Here is a 15,781-nt window from a genome sequence, read left to right on the forward strand (position 1 = left end):
ATGGCTTCTGCAGGAAATAGTCTGGACTTAGCAACAAAAAGGAGCTGTTTATAATGTCATTGACAACAGTGCTTTRAAAGTGGAAGTGTTAAACACTGAAAAGCTAATATGTATTTGATTAAAAAAAATTTTTAGAAATGGTCAAAATGCAAGAATAAATAACAGAAGAAAATGGAAGTTTTTTGAAGTTACCCTTGTATGTCCGTATAGGGGCATATATTGCTTGATAGGGGCATATATTGCTTGATAGAGTTCTGAACCATACAATGCAGAAATACCTGGGAAAGAGAAAATGTACTGAAGCAGGTTTGGAAGTGGCAAGTTTGAAGCAGCAACTGTGTTGGGAACASAAGGATGATATGGATGATAGCTGGGTGGAAGTCGCTAGTATGTGCCAGTACTCCCAAGAGGGAGTCCAGAGAACCACAGGAGGTTGAAGAGGGCAAGTGAGGAGAGAGATTAGTTGAGGGTGTTTGAGGCCTTGGGCTTTTGAAGAGAACAGAAACTGAGACCATTCAGAAGGTGTAGTGTTAACAACTCATATTTTCTAATGTCTGCTCAGTGGTTTGGATAAAGTTGTAAGAGCTCAGTAGGCCTCAGATGAGAGGTTTATTCCCACCAAGAAATTGTCGATTTAACCAGCACTAATTTAATGACCTTGTGGGCCATTTGAGCAGACAGATCAAAACTGGAAAGACCATAGAAATAAATCCTCTGATTAAAGGATGTCCCTCGCAGGCATGCTCATATGATCCTAAACCAATGGTTGCAAAATCTGTTCCTTCTTTCTGGAAGATACTTTAAAAACTCTTGCAGCTGTTTCTTCACCAGAAAATAAATGTTGACCACTGTCCCATGGTAGACCCGAGTCCCTACAATAAGTTTAAGTGCTTGGCTGCTGCTTCCTTTCTTCTACACTGTCTGCCCTTCCTCCCTTTCAGTGCACATATACATGTTTTACTTGGCAAGGGTGAAACCTCCTGGCTTATAAGGTGATTTAATGTTAATCTGCTTAGCATTCCACAGCGTCATCAAACAGCTTTAGTGCACTCCAGCTGTTCACCAGTAGTCTTCCTTACTCACCACTGCTCTTTTCCTCAGAACGTAAAGTTCTTGTGTCTTACCAGGAATGTGGTTGCTTCCGAGTTATCTTCCTCAGTTAACGTAGTGCTACTTAACTTTTGAAGTCTATGTAATATGTTTAAGAAATGTGTCTCAACTGAGTTTCAAAGACTCTTAAGTTGGGCTGAATCTGAAGTACCTCACCCCCTTCTTTCCTCTCCTCCCTCCCTTCAAATTAAAGACTGTATTCTGACTTTCTTGGTCACTGGAGTGTGTTTGAAATGCACCAGGCTTTCTGCTTGGCTTGACAAGCACAACAGCTTTCATTGACTTTGAAATGTGTGAGAGTTTCATCTTGCGTTCCACTTTGGGCTCAGCTTAGAGCCTGGGGAATATGAGATGGTATTATTCTTCCCCAGATTGGGATGAGAAATTGATTTGAAATAGAATAGCATGAAAACATGCAAAAATAGCTGTACATAACAAAAATTATTACTTCCTAAGGAAGGTAATCTGAAATGTTTGATTTTTTTTTATTTGAAAAACTTTTACATTTAAAAAGTCTTTTTTGTTTTTGGAACACAGTGAGATCTTGAACAGTCTGAATAGAGTTGCATATTACTTACGCTTTTTTTTTTAATCAGGGTGTGGTGTTTGTAAGAGAATGATGCCATCTTACCAGCAAGCAGCCACAGAACTGAAGGGTAAATATGTAAGTGAGAAGATAARATTTATACAAATGTAAAAAGCCCTTTTAACACTCCGAGTATTTAATGATACCWATTAAAATATATAATTTTTGAGTTTGTAGTCTTGTTGGCCTCATTTTAATACAGACCAAGGAATGTTTACCATATTAGGGTTGATCAGCTTTTTGACCTGCTTTTTCATAGAGGAATCTAGGATGGAGGCCCTTATAGTAATAATTAATCCACATGTTCAGTGGAGAATCATAGTGTCACAGCAGGGAGAATTTGCTCTTGCATTAGATACCAATGAACCTCTTAAGCATGATCATTTATAGATTTTGTAGATTTACTACAGCTGTGTCAACAAGTCTGCATTCATAGCAGGTTGAAATGAAGGTAAGTTTTGACCTTTATAAAGTCCATTAGCAAAAGTCGCAGTAGTTTGGTTACCTGTTTGAACTAATAAGGTATGCTGACTTCTTTAAGCAAGTCAAAGGCACTCAATTCAAGATTTTGTAATGTGTTTTATGTATAACTTATGCCAATAATATTTGATTGACAAAAGGCATTTGGTTGCTGTTTCACAGCTTTACCTGAATTTGGTCTGATTCTACCTGTTATCATTCACTTTGGAGCTGAGGTTTTCTCAGGAGAGGCAGCATGTGATGACGCTAAGGATGAAGCTCTGAGATTCTAGGGCAGCTCTGGTCAGTCAGCACATCTCGTAAGCACTGAATGTTGTCAGACTTCCCCATTTTCTCCCAACTAGCTGTTTTTTAAGAAGCATTTTCTCTAAATCCCTGTTTGCTTAGGGCAGAGTTCAGTGCGAGTTGTTCATATTTATTTAGGGCACAGTACAAGCCTCAAAGACATTTTGAAGAGCATTTTGATCTGGCCAGGCAGCATTCATGTTAAATATTGCTGCAGTAGAAGGTACACTGAGTCCTTTGGAAAGCTGTTCCTGTTTTGCAGGGCAGGTACACTGCAAGGCTTGGAGGGGACAGGAATTAGAAAAATAATCACCTACACACATAATGCTAGAGGAAAAGCATGCSAAAGAACTCTGTATTTTCCTGTTATCTCTTGCCTTGCCACATGCAGTTCCATTTTGTTAAATTCATACCAGAAAATGTAAGCTCCAGGTCTCCTCCAAGTTGCTTCTTTTCTCCTATTCTTGGGAATGGTCTCTGTAGATCTGGCCTGATCCTGCCCAACTGAGTGACAGGGCTGTGGCCCTGCACTGGGGCTGGTGCAGAGCAATAGTTGTGCAGACCAGAGATGAGTTGCATCAGGCTATTTTTCATGCAGGATCAGTTCAGAGAAAAGTCTAGTTAGGCCGTGCCCAGTGGTTTCTTGCACAAAAATCAGTCTGTTGGTCTAAATTTGACCTAATTCACTTCCTGAGTAGGATGTGTATTCAGTTTGCTGTTTCTAAAAGTAAATGTGCTGTACCCCTCGTAGATTATCCGTGGATTTTCTTAAAGTGATGCTGACCTCCAGGTCAGGTGTTGCTGGAAAGTTTGATTGGTGTGGATGAGCTGAGAGTTTGGCTTTTTATTCTGATCTGTCATTAACTGTCAGGAAGTGCCAGACTCAAAAGTGAGTTTTGTTGTTACATAGCAGGAAAATGAAGTAAATGTTGCCTACTTAACAGGTTGTAAAAATGGAAAGGTAAAATGTACCTGTGGCTGGTTGCTATGTTCTTTTGGGACTGGTCGTTTCTTGTCAGTACTGTTACTGAAAGGAAAGCTGGATGGCATTTTTAGTGTTTCATTAAGCTTAGAATTTTCATTAAATTACACCCAATGTGGAAGAAAAAGATCAGCTCCAATTTAGAAAAGAATGACTTATTTTATCCTTGAGACGAGAGATTCCTGTGGTTTGAACAGGGTGGACTCTGGTGAATGACTCTCCGTGGCACACTGAGGAGTCAGTGCTCAGCAAAGTGCTTAAGCACCTGCTTAATTCCCCTTGACTTCATGAGCATAGCATGCCAGAGTGCTTTACTCAGCAAAGACAGATAGGAGGATGTACTTGAGTGGTTTCCTTCTTTGGTGCTTGTCTTTTTTTGGTAGAAATCTGAGACTTTAGAAGCACAAAGCTCCTTCTCTTATTTCAGATGTCAAATAAAGGAAGCCTTTGTTTTATCTAGTCATTAAACTGCATTCTAGGAAGAATTCAAGTGCTGGTGCTGGTAAAGTGCACCAGTTTTGGACCTACCCCATCAAGAAAAGTATGAAGCAAGTGAGAAGGAGGTTCAAGGGAGAACAAGGAATGATCAGGAGCCTGGAGGATGTGCCCAGCTARGAAGGAGTCTATTCAGATTATAGGTGGCTAGGTGGAGAGTGGAGAAATATTAAAATACCTTGAGTGTCACCGCAGAGGTGAAAGGAATAAACTGATCCTTATGTCTGCAGGGGATATTTTAAGAGGTAATAGACTTAAACTGTAGTCAGGGTCATTCAGTCATTTTTTTAAAAGCAAATTAGCTAAACATTTAGCCAGAGTGGTTTAGATATACAGGTAGGATCCAGGCTTGGGTTGTATTTTGATAGACCCTGCCACCGTGGTTCTGGTGGTTCCTGCCAGCCTGATGTTACATAGTTTTGTCATTATTGCCAGCTAAAGCAATAGCATAACTTTACTCATTAAACTGAATTGCATTATAATAGGTTTTGGGGACCGGGGGGTTTGGTAGGAAGTTGAAGGGATAGTTTCCTCTTAGGAAACCATAAAGAATTTGTTACATCAAGTTTGGGCTTGCTTTGTGCTTCCACCAGAGTCCTTGGGGGCATAAAGCTCACATTGATCTAAGATAAGTGTGTCCCTGAACACCACAGTCTAGGTTTTTGACTTCTATCAATCATGGCAGTTCAGTTGGACAAGGTGAAGTTGTAGCAGAGCATCTGAAATGTCCAGGAATGCCCGTGTAAAACCTAGGGAGTCTTCTGAAATGTCATGGCAAATGTTATGTCTAGTAAGCTAATGTATATGAGGGAGCTGCTTAATTATCCTAATTTTTACCATATAAAGCAAGCATTGTGTCTTGATGCTATTACGTTCACCTCTCCTCAAGTGGTGACAYAGAAGAAAAGAGAAGCAGAGAGTTGGGTATAGATATCTCATGAACTAAGTCAATTTTGTTGTTAGAATTGCAGGGAAAAATCAAAATAAGAGATTTGACCAGCCATTATAAATCCTAACTCTGTACTCCTGTTCTCTGAGTTAGCTTTTTTTTTAATCCTTCATCAGGATAGGAGAGGAAAAACAGAACATCTCTTTGTGACTTTCCAGTACATTCTTAGAAAACATTGACCTTCAAATGAGGATTTTGTACTTTAAGATTTATTTCATGATGGCTCTTGGCACATTGGTTGTTCTATGCACTTTGCTGCAGTCAGGAACCTGGTATTAAATTCTGATGTGGTATTTTAGCTGGAAGGAGAAAATCCTGGTTTTGGAGGGGGAAAGAGGAGGAGTTTGGATTAAGAACTCGCTGCTAAAATGATTTAGGCCATCAGTGTCATTAAAACTAAGTCTTGAAGTTGTATCTTTGCAATGGGCTGGACAAACAAGCTCTGTGTGAATCCTGCACGCACAGAAACTCAGAACTAGTCCCATCTTCAAAGGGTCTTGACCCTGGAGATTTGGACAGTTGGATAGGATACGGGATAGGGAGCACTAGTTCTGAGCCTCAGGTGGGGACATGTTTGGTGGAGGTAGGGAAAGGGAAGGTGAGCCCTGTGTTGTGKTCTACTTGCTAGTCTGAAAAGTTGAGACACCTCCATGGCCCTGATTCAACTTCTGTGGCACAAGGTTAATTCCTACTGTCAGAACACCCTGTGAGCCAGGTAAATTAATGTATTAATTTGGTGTTGAGAATTCGCTTTTGATATTTCTGTCAGTGAGTGAATAAAAAAGAAAGGGAGATACTGACAGGACAAGGAGGAGTGACAAGCCAGTTAGTGTGTGCTTTTTGTGGACTGGATTCAAATATTGCTTTTTCTTCCCTAGCACAAAATTAGAAAAATTGCAGTGCATTTTATAGAGCCCGCCCCCCTTGCTTTACAGCAGTGTTAATGAAGTCAGTATCTGCTCAAGGCTTGATTGTTTTTACTTCTCTTTAAAGTTGTAATGTTGTAAGAATCAATATGACTGTTCTGGGTTTTTTGTTTGTTTATGTGTTTTCCTTCAGGTACTTGCAGGGATGAATGTTTACTCTGCTGAGTTTGAAAGGATAAAGGAAGAATACAATGTCCGGGGATATCCTACAATCTGCTATTTTGAGTTAGTTATATTTTGCTACTACTTTAAAAATCATACACTCACTATAATTGCATGTTTTTCTTACCTTCCAGGACAAGTATTAAAACTGATTTTGTTGCTTTAATAGGAAAGGAAAGTTCCTGTTCCACTTTGAGAACTATGGTGCTACTGCGACGGATATAGCAGAGTGGCTGAAAAAGTAAGGCCTTGAACTTTGTGCACTCCACCTCTTATGTACTGTTGAGTATTTGCAGAATGTAATGGGTTAGAAACAGCCATCTCTCTCTCATTCCCTCTGCTAGGAAGAGCAAACAAAACTACCGCACTGAGACTGGTTAAACTAGAACAGAGATTGCCTGAAGGTTTTTATTTTTTTTCTTTTTTTTTTCTTTTTTTTTTTAATGCAGATAATATGGATCTCCTCTCCATTAAAAAATGCCAACCTAAATTTCCAGTCATCAGTGGTACCTGAACTTGATACTTTGTAAAAGGTCTAGGTTTTGTTGATCTATTAGAATGTGTATATCAAGTGACTAGTTCTTACTGATTCTTCAACCTTTAGATAGAGCCTTAAGAGTGTCTTAATAGAGACAAGCAGAAGATCAAAGCACCTCACGTTGCGAGTCCTTTTTAAAAAGGAGGCTGTGTTTCCTGTCGTGTCGTGAAGCGGTGTTGAAAGCATCTGCTTCTACCTGAAGGCAGCTATTTGCAGGCATAAATATTTWGGGTGTTGAATGAGCCTGTGGGTCTAGCAATTGAGAGGGACAGAAGTGCATGCAAGTGTAGTTAATCTTCAGTTGATGTAAAGGAGGAGCCACATCATCAGTAAGTTTGACAGGGCATCTGGAGAGTACTTAGATACTGTGGTGACAGAGAACTGCCTTTAACAGAAAGCCCTGGTCCTTGGGCATTAGATCGTCTTTGAAACCCTCCTTTCTTTGTTGYAGCCAAGGAAGTAATTTTAAAATGAGGCTAATATAGGAAACAAAAATGAGGGAGGAAACAGACAGTTGCAAATAATATGGCTTAGCAAAACTGACTGAGGAGTGGATGTGTTTCACTTTACTAGTGGGGACAGGCTAGGGACATGCGTATAGTTGCAGSGAGCCTGGGGTCCTCAGCACTAGTCAGCTATAACTGGTTCAGGATGCGATGTTTCAGGRTCCTGGGACCCAAGAGTGCAGCAATGGTAGTATCCTGTTAGCCTCAGGAGGCACAAATGCTGAAGGAGAGTACTGCCCTGTGGATCAAAGAGGAGAAAAATGACTGTAGTTTTTAAGCCTCTTCTAGGCTGTTTCGCTTTCACACGTGAATGATCAATATGGCAACTGCAGTGACGCTGAGGAGATGAGCAGCCCTTGGAGCCAGGATATATGACTTCATCACCTGTACTTTATTATGCTTTTCTTTCCTGCAAGGATGTGGTTATCTCTTGGCTACCACATGTGAAACACTAGATGCTCAGGGTRGGTTTTTCCCCTCTGTCTGCCCACATAATATCCAGATAATCCCTGTAACATGCAGTGCCTTTATATCAGTGCTGTGACAGCAAGTGAACAGAGCTACTGGAGGCAAAGTAGAACAGCTGCAAGCTCTTTCCAATGATAATCTCTGCTAACAAGCCACTGTGGGCTTTGGCTGATATTTCAGCAGTCCAGAGTTAGACAGCTGTTTGTCCTCACTTAGTGTTCASTGCAGGCTTATTAGTTTCCCAGAACATGATCAGAGTAGTAGCTCTATTGCCTCTGCTTTTTATAATAAATACAACTTTTAAGGAGACCATATTCAGAAATTATGCATGGCTGAATTCTGCCAGTAAATGATGTTGCAATTAAAACTGTATAGAGGATAGATCTGCTACATACATACATACATAATATAATATTACTCTGAGGCATCTGGACTACAAGTAGTCAAATGATATGGCAAGGGCTTTAGGAAAGCCAAATACTGTAATTAGATAGCTGCAGGGTGTATGTTCTATACTTCAAAATAGTATAATATTAAAATACTTACCAGATGACTCTAGCCAGAATTAAATATTATCATATTATCATTATTTTTTCCCTTTAATACTGGTATCTTGATCAGTATCCTCTCACTTCCACTTGAAAGGGGAAACTGGCACTCTTTTCTGAAAAACACAGAAAGATGGTGAAACAGGCAGGAGCTGTATGCATTAGACATGCCCCAAGACCAAATCCTGGATCTAGTAGCCAGTCTCTAAACTTTGGGAATGTTGAAATATTTGGGAATAGTCAGGAATAGTTCTTGGTTTCCCAAACTGTGTTCTTTTGAATGTAAGAGGAACTTCAGAGCTGGTGAAGCTGGAGGGTAGAGAGACCTGCCAAGACGGTCGCTGCTGTCAGGAAGCCGCTTTGGAGCAGGACGCTGATCTGATGAGCAGACGTGCTGACAGTGCTGAACAGCAGAGGCGTATGAGAGGCGTATGGCAGTGCCAGCATCCATTGCGATCTGTGGCAAGCAAAACCATGGTATTTTTATACTGTGCACGCATGTGTTCTCTTTCACATAGAAGAAAAAGCAAATCCAGCAAAGATAAGCCATATGAAATGAACAATTTGTGAACACTAGGTGTGTACCACAAAGGAGCAACTGTTTTCCATCTCCCCCTTCTTTCTTTTTTTCCTTCAAAATGGTACTGGTTAAGTGCTGAAAGCAGTTAGTCTGTGCCAATTTTTTGGAGGGAGAAGGGGAAGTTATGTAACTTAATAAAGATTAGAATTAGTTAAAGTATGGAGAGGACCTCAGGCTTGTGTTTTTCATGCTCCTTTCTCTCAGAACAAGAGCTGATAGCTTGGTGGGCTCCAGCTCCAGGAAGAAAAAAGAACATCTTCAATAAGTAGCAGAAAAGGTGTTGAAGTGCCCTAATGCATCAGTCTACAGATACTTAACCCCTCTTATCTTCCTAATAGACACTGACTATTATCTGGTGAAGTTTCAGATGTTTTTAGGAGGCAATAGAGAGAAACCATCATAGATTCTTACTACTCCAGCACTCAGCATTATTAACACAAAAGATGCTATCTCATACATACCACACTTCTTTTCCTAAAATCACTCTGCTTGCACAGCTGTATCAGTCTGGATGGCAGGCAAGCCACACAGCTTCTTGCAGCCTTCAATGGACACTTAGTTTCTCTTGCTAGGATTTGTTTTATTTTGTTTTTTTTCTGTTTTTTCATGGACTTCCCTTGGGCGKTTTCTTAGCACCAACTACTTGGCTAAATCAAGAACTTGTTCTTTGTTCTTAATTAGCTCTTGATAACTTCCAGACTTTTGTCATCCTACTTTGGTCTTTAGGTGTTGCATTTGCTTYGTTTCAGTCTTAAATGACATTTTAGATTTTGTTTGTTGTCTGCTCCAGGCCTTGAGGTACTTTTAGCAGCTCCTGTGTAGGCTTATTAGCATGCACAGCATTTTAAATTGGGCCATTTGAATAAACATTCTATGCCCYGTTTTACTAATTCCTTACTGAAATAGGTCATGCTAGGCCCTGCTTTCAGCTTTCTCCCAGTACATTGTGGCAACTGTGTCCACGTTCATTGCTTTCCACCTAATCCTAAGAAACAAACTTCCCTTCCAGAGTTTGGCAAGAAGCAAATATGTTGTTGGCTAACCGTTGTGACCCCCCCGCCCCAGGCTCCTGAAGTTTCAGCTCCCTGCTCTGTGGATTCCCTCTGCCATTCAGACAGTAAACTTTTGTGGGTAGGAACCTGCCTCTTTTTCTCTGTAGGCTGCTTGGCAGAATGCGGCTCTGATGCCTGCTTTGATATTTTTTTTTCTTGGTTTGTTTATCGTATAAGCAGCATCAGAGGTGTGCATCACAATTTTGCATGGATTGCTTAATATTCTTGAATCATACCTACTGCCTACATCAACAGAATTCACTRTCTCTTGTCTGTATGTGTCTACTGCTTTTTATCAAACTAGATTTTCTGCCTAGAAATGAACAAGCCAGGATAAATGAGTTACCATCCGCTTGCCATTCCTTGTTCCAGACAGTTAACACAATAATACATTTTAGTCAAAAATAGTAAATCTGCTTTCACCAAAGATAGTGTCGCATCCAGACCTGAATTTTGCCAAGGAATTTGAAGAATTCCTTTAGGGTATTTGGGACTCATTACTACAACTGGCACAGATAATGTAGCTTCATAGTCTGGCTTCAAATGTTTCTATGTTGGGGTGTACTTTATACAAACTACTTTATTAAATTAAATGTCCAGTCAGTGTAGTTTACTTCATATCTGCCAAATTCTTTTTAATGTACGTTAATAAAAATAAAGAACGATTATGTTGCAGGATGAGCACTGAACTGGTTCAGAGAAGCTTAGGTTTGATTTCCAGATCTGGCAGTGTGTCTTTGAGCAGTCGCTCTGATCTCTGGCTCTGATCCATCAAAGATAGTTAAGCTCACATGCACTCCTAGTGGAGTCACTTGCACATGTTGTTTATCTTTTAGATTAAGCACGTAGTTGAGTAACTTTGCTGAATTAGGCCTACAAGCCCACTGCCAAATGAGGACACAGTGATGCTTCCCTGGGTCATAGGGTTGTTGAGAATTCACTCGTATATTCCTGGGAAATGCTGCAGTGAAGGTTGCAGATAGCTAGCTCATGGTCCCCATGTGGCTCCTCTTGTGTTTTCTCTCAGCCCTAATCCCGTTCTAGGTACTCAAGGYGGGTGGTTAGACTGGCTGTTCCCACTCAATACTTTTTTTTTCTTTCCTTTCGTTTGCAGTGGCTTCTATGAATTGCTAACTGTGAATGTTGTGAAAGTGGGGAGCATCCTGCTGAGCAGGTTAAGAGTAATAAAAAATGCACCTGACATAATAAAGTAGTCTGTTTATCTCTCCACTCTATCCCCTTCCATTTCTGATAGTCCTTATGAGCTTCTTGTGGATTTTTTCTCTTCCTCCTCCATTTTTATCTAATTTTTGGTGCTTATCAGTTCTGAGGGGGAACAATTATAGAAGCCATTTAGTAGGGATAGCGTGTCATACGTTGGCATTTGCACAAAGTGGTTTCTTGCAGAATTGCTTGCAAAAAYGATTGCTGTTCAGCAGCAGAGAGCTGCTTTTCAGCTGTGTCTGTTTGTCTTACAGTCCACAGGCACCTCAGCCACAGGCTCCTGAGACTCCTTGGGCAGACGAGGAAAATGTAGTTTATCACCTGACTGATGAGGACTTCGACAAGTTTATAAAAGATCATTCATCTGTGCTAGTGATGTTCCATGCACCGTGTGAGTTTGCTTTTTCTATTCCACACCCTGATCCCAATGCTTGCTAATAAAATCAGTGATGACTTTCTGTGCAGGTTTCACAGAGATCTGAGTCCAAGGTCCAGGCTTCTCTTGTTGTGTTGGTTCTTAAATATACAAGGTGGTTAMATGCTTGCGAAGTTGCTGACTAAGTTGAGGACAGAGCTTAAGAACTAAGAGCTCCTGAACCTTTGTGGCTGCTAATACTTCATTTTGAGCACTGGAATGACTCACTTTCACTCCTCTGCAGTTTCTGTTCTCTGGTGATAAAAGAGATTACGGTCATTATATATTGTGCTGAAGTACACCAGAACTTCAATTAAGTTCAGAAAGTGCCCAGGACTTCTAAAAACTGTAGTGTAGAGCTGGTAGTGTTGCTACTTCCTATTTTGCTTAAAATAAATTGGACTGATTTTCTTGATGTCTTGAGATTTTGTGTTGAGCAAGAAAAACACAGTGGGTTGCTCTGAGATATTGCCTTCATTAGGCTGTTCCMACTAGACTGTCCTCCTTTATGCTGTAGAGTGGAAGAGTGCATTAACAAGTTTGTTTATTAATGATTTAACTGGTTACAGCCGCATAGCTGACCCTACCAATTCTTTGTACTTGCAGTTGAAGGTTCAGACCCAAATCAGCTATGTTGGGTGGTATATCTCCTCTCTCCTCCTACCACTGTGCTACCAGTTGTGTTTAGATGAGATGTTCATTTTTGTGATCACAGATTTAGGACTAGGGCTCTTGAGGTAGGCTGTGCTCTCACAACTGAGGGTCTTGGCACAGAGGCTGAAATCCTGCTTCCCTTTAATCCAGTAGGAGTTAGCACTTTTTTGAAGATCTGCCCATAAGACTGATTTGGAAAACATACCATAACAAATTTTGCTTTTGCCTTTGCCTAATGAAATGTCTGGGGATTTGATCCACTGAAGYAGGCAACTGACTGCTATTTTGTTGCTGTATTTACTGGATTGTACTTAATGAAGGTGAGACTGCACATAAACACCTAGTTTGAAAACCAGAGAGTGAGTAGCCAAACTGATGAAGCCTGGTTTGCTAGGGAATCACCTTTCATAACCCAAATCCTTCCCTCCCCAAGATTTCCGTGTGCCCCGGTGTGCAGGGGACAGCGGAGGCTGCTGCTTGCCTGGAGCTTTATGCTTGCTGATTTGGCTGAGCAACTGCTGCTAAACAGAAACCTAACTGCTGAGTTTCCCTTCTTCCCACCTCTGTGAACAGTGGCTTGGGAAAAGTATCCTCTTTGTCTAGCCTCATTTTTCTGTAAACTTGCAGAGATGCAGTTGTATWTGAAAGCTCCGTCAGTTTTTAAGTTTGAAAACAGGCAAAGGAGTTAAGGAAAGTGTTTGGAAGGAGGAAGGGAGGGAGGGCAGAGATCAACAGGTTGGTTCTTCCACCCTTACTGCTTTAGGAAGTCAAATTAAAAGTAGACAAATACAGCTGCAGCTAAATTTCTAGTAATTCCAAATTATGTGTCTGAATAATATTTAGGGTTTTTTTAAATGTCTTTTGAAACAAGAGTAATATTGTTTTAGGGATAGCAATGCTATGTGCCCCATTTGGAGTGAAGAGGCACTTGTAACAAGGTACATTCTGTACTATGGGGCTTTCTGTGCTAAAATACAGTAGTGTTTTGGCAAATGTTTCAAAAGAAATCGGTTGCCTGAATTGGGCTGTTGCAGTCTTCTGAACATGTTTCAGCCGCTCAGAACTGGAATAAAGAATGTTTCTTACCAGAACCACTCCATTTTAAATACAACCTGAAAATTTGGAGGCATAAATGACTTATTTTATTTCCATGCAGAAAGTCTCTACTTTAGTGGCATGCCTGTGTGCAGAATCCAGCTTACAAATGTGTAAGAGATCTGTGCTTGTAAGAATCCTCTCTGGGCATCCTCAGCTGAGAGTGGACTTGCAAACTAATTAACAGACAGCTATCATAAGCAGTTATCTCCATGATTAAAAGATCTTCTCTGAGCACTTCTTAAATTTGCTAGTGGAGTTTCCRTATGAATATTAGAAGGTAAATTAATCCAGTAAATTAATCCAGTGGTAAAGGCAGAAGATACCTTACTTGTTTTAACCTTGATAAAATTTAGACTGTGAGAGTATCTTCTTTTAAAATTAAGTATTAATTAAAAAAAAATTTTGAGACAAACATACAAAATAGGCCAAGAAGTCAGGATATACTTCTCTGTAATTAAGAATAAGCAAAGGGATTTCAACACTGGCCTGGAATTAGCAAGTACTTAAAACCCTGTGTCACCATACAGGGTACACGTGACTTGGAGGTTTTTTTAACATACTATAAATCTTGTTCATGAGAAGTTCTTCTGCTAGAGGCAGAATTATGGCACTGATGCTTTAATTATAGTTTCATAGTCAGATGGCTAAAGCATTAATAGACTGTAGTATTAAAAATGTCTAAAATTTCCCCSCCMCACACACATCCCTTAGTGCTGTAGATACAGTTGAACCAAACACATCCCTGGTAAATTACTTCCTACTTGCAGAATTAGGTGCAGTGATGATGATGTCCAAGTGTCTCCATGCCTGCAGCTCCTGATGTTCATCCCTGTGGATAACACTAATTATTTACAATCAGTTGCACTTACCAGCCCAGTTAAAGATGTTACTGCATTTTGCATTAAGTGCAACCTAGTGTAACATAACTGCTAGAGCAGCTATGTGTGATTTAAATGTATTGGGAAAGTCTGTTGCATGCAGCTTGGACCTTTTGATATCAAAGACTTTACTGCTTTTCTGAAATAACTTGGAACAGAGGTGAAATAGAAAATAGACTGTTTTGAGTCATTACTAATGGCCCTGAGAAAGGTGAGTGGACGGGATGAATTAATCCTGCTTTCATTCTGCAGGTCACTAGGGACATGAAGCAGGATTTTTAACCTTCTGAAATTCCTTTGTTAAGGCTCTTAAGAGGATGTTCTGCAAATCTGAATATTTAGAATAGGTAACGATAACCCAGCCAACTGTGAGTCTGAAGGCACTCTTCCTCCCTAGCCCTCTGAAAAAGAGTACCTTTCTTAAGCATTTTGCTAGAATTTTGTAATTGCTGGTGGGTGTGTTGTTGTCTTGGATATGTCCAGGCATTCTAAGCGTGTGTTCAGTGTAGCTGTTCATCACATATAACACCTAATGTTGTTTATTGTCTTGCAGACTTCTGAAGTGTGTTTTTGTGTGTTGCTGTTATACCCAGAAACTTTGGTTATGAACTGAGAACTCTTGGCATGTAACACTATACAAAAGGAGAACAAATAACAGCCTCTACCTCTAAAGGATTGGAAATTGTTTTGTGGATTGATTATTTTTGCTAACATGAGATAGCAGGGTTTTGTTAACAGACCTGTTTTTGAGGCTGTGGCAGAAGATGCATCATTGTAAATTGGCATGCAATCACCCAACTTTGGAATAAGATCATACCAGCCAAAGCTATTTATGTGCTGTGACATAAACAGAGGCACCTGTGTAGCTTATTGTAGTCTTCTGTTAGCCATGAAAATAAAGACTCCCTGTCCATATGTGCCTCTTAATGTCCGTGCTGTAGGCTTGTCAGTTTATTTAGATGCCCCAAATGAGAGCTGGGTTCTGAAAGTCTATGAGTTTGGTTTATATTGCCAGTCAAATGTTATTAAATGCTTTAGTGAGCTAGGGACTTGCTGGGACTTGTGCTTTCAAGGCGCTTGAGCACAAAAAAAGCATTGGTTTGGGGTGTTTTTTTTTTTTTGTTGTTGTCCGTGTCAACCTACTTGCTGAGTGAAATGCAATTTTTAAGGTAATGTCAAAATACTTGCCAAATTAGTGGAACTTGCTGTCTTTTGGATCGGGTTTTGTCAAGGAACAAAAGCTCCATGAATTTCCCTTTGTGCATTTTTCCCAGCATTTCTCTCCAAAGCACGATCTCAGTCTTGCACAAAATAAGTCTAACCAAGTCACTGATGAGTCAATTCAAATGCTACTGAAGGATGTTTMAAGTCATGGATTGAAATTAAAATCAGTTTTAAAATAGGTTTTTAAAGTGTCTGCTTTTCATGCGTAGGAGTTACTTTTCATTATGTTTTGTTAACACAAATGACACTGCTAACATTTTAGAGTGTAACTGTTCTTGTACCTCATGTAGAGTAACTTCCTGGCACCACCACGAGCTCTAACCTTCTCTAGTATATTCAGCAAGTGCAGATCTTAGTAGGCACTCCCTGTTGGTAATGAGTGATCAGGAGCCTTCCATAGTTGCTTAGGGTTGCTTTTTCCCGTGTCACACACCCCATCAGAGATAACAGTCCATGGTCCTGTACTGATGCCAAAGATAATGGAGGAAAAAAGGCAGCATGGCCCTACTGTTACTGGGAGCATGTGTTTGCTTTTTAAATGGTTAAACAGTAAGATTTTTGTCCTGCAACAGTTCTGCCTTGTACATAAGTTACGTTCCAGTTAAACCTGTCTTCTACTTG

At 40.2% G+C, this 15,781-nt stretch overlaps 1 protein-coding gene across 1 annotated transcript in view; it reads left to right on the plus strand.

Annotated features, from left to right (window-relative positions):
- PDIA5 (protein disulfide isomerase family A member 5) overlaps positions 1-15,781 on the plus strand; it is a 113,551-nt gene that overhangs the window by 53,777 nt on the left and 43,993 nt on the right. The window contains exons 9-12 of the mRNA XM_085311057.1: positions 1,707-1,774; positions 5,947-6,038; positions 6,145-6,216; positions 11,146-11,282. Coding sequence (XP_085167183.1) covers positions 1,707-1,774; positions 5,947-6,038; positions 6,145-6,216; positions 11,146-11,282 — 369 coding nt within the window. The remainder of the gene's footprint in view (positions 1-1,706; positions 1,775-5,946; positions 6,039-6,144; positions 6,217-11,145; positions 11,283-15,781) is intronic.

The sequence above is a fragment of the Rhea americana genome, unplaced genomic scaffold (genome assembly GCF_003343005.1).
Source record: "Rhea americana isolate MKP2758 unplaced genomic scaffold, rheAme1 scaffold_33, whole genome shotgun sequence".
NCBI lineage: Eukaryota > Metazoa > Chordata > Aves > Rheiformes > Rheidae > Rhea > Rhea americana.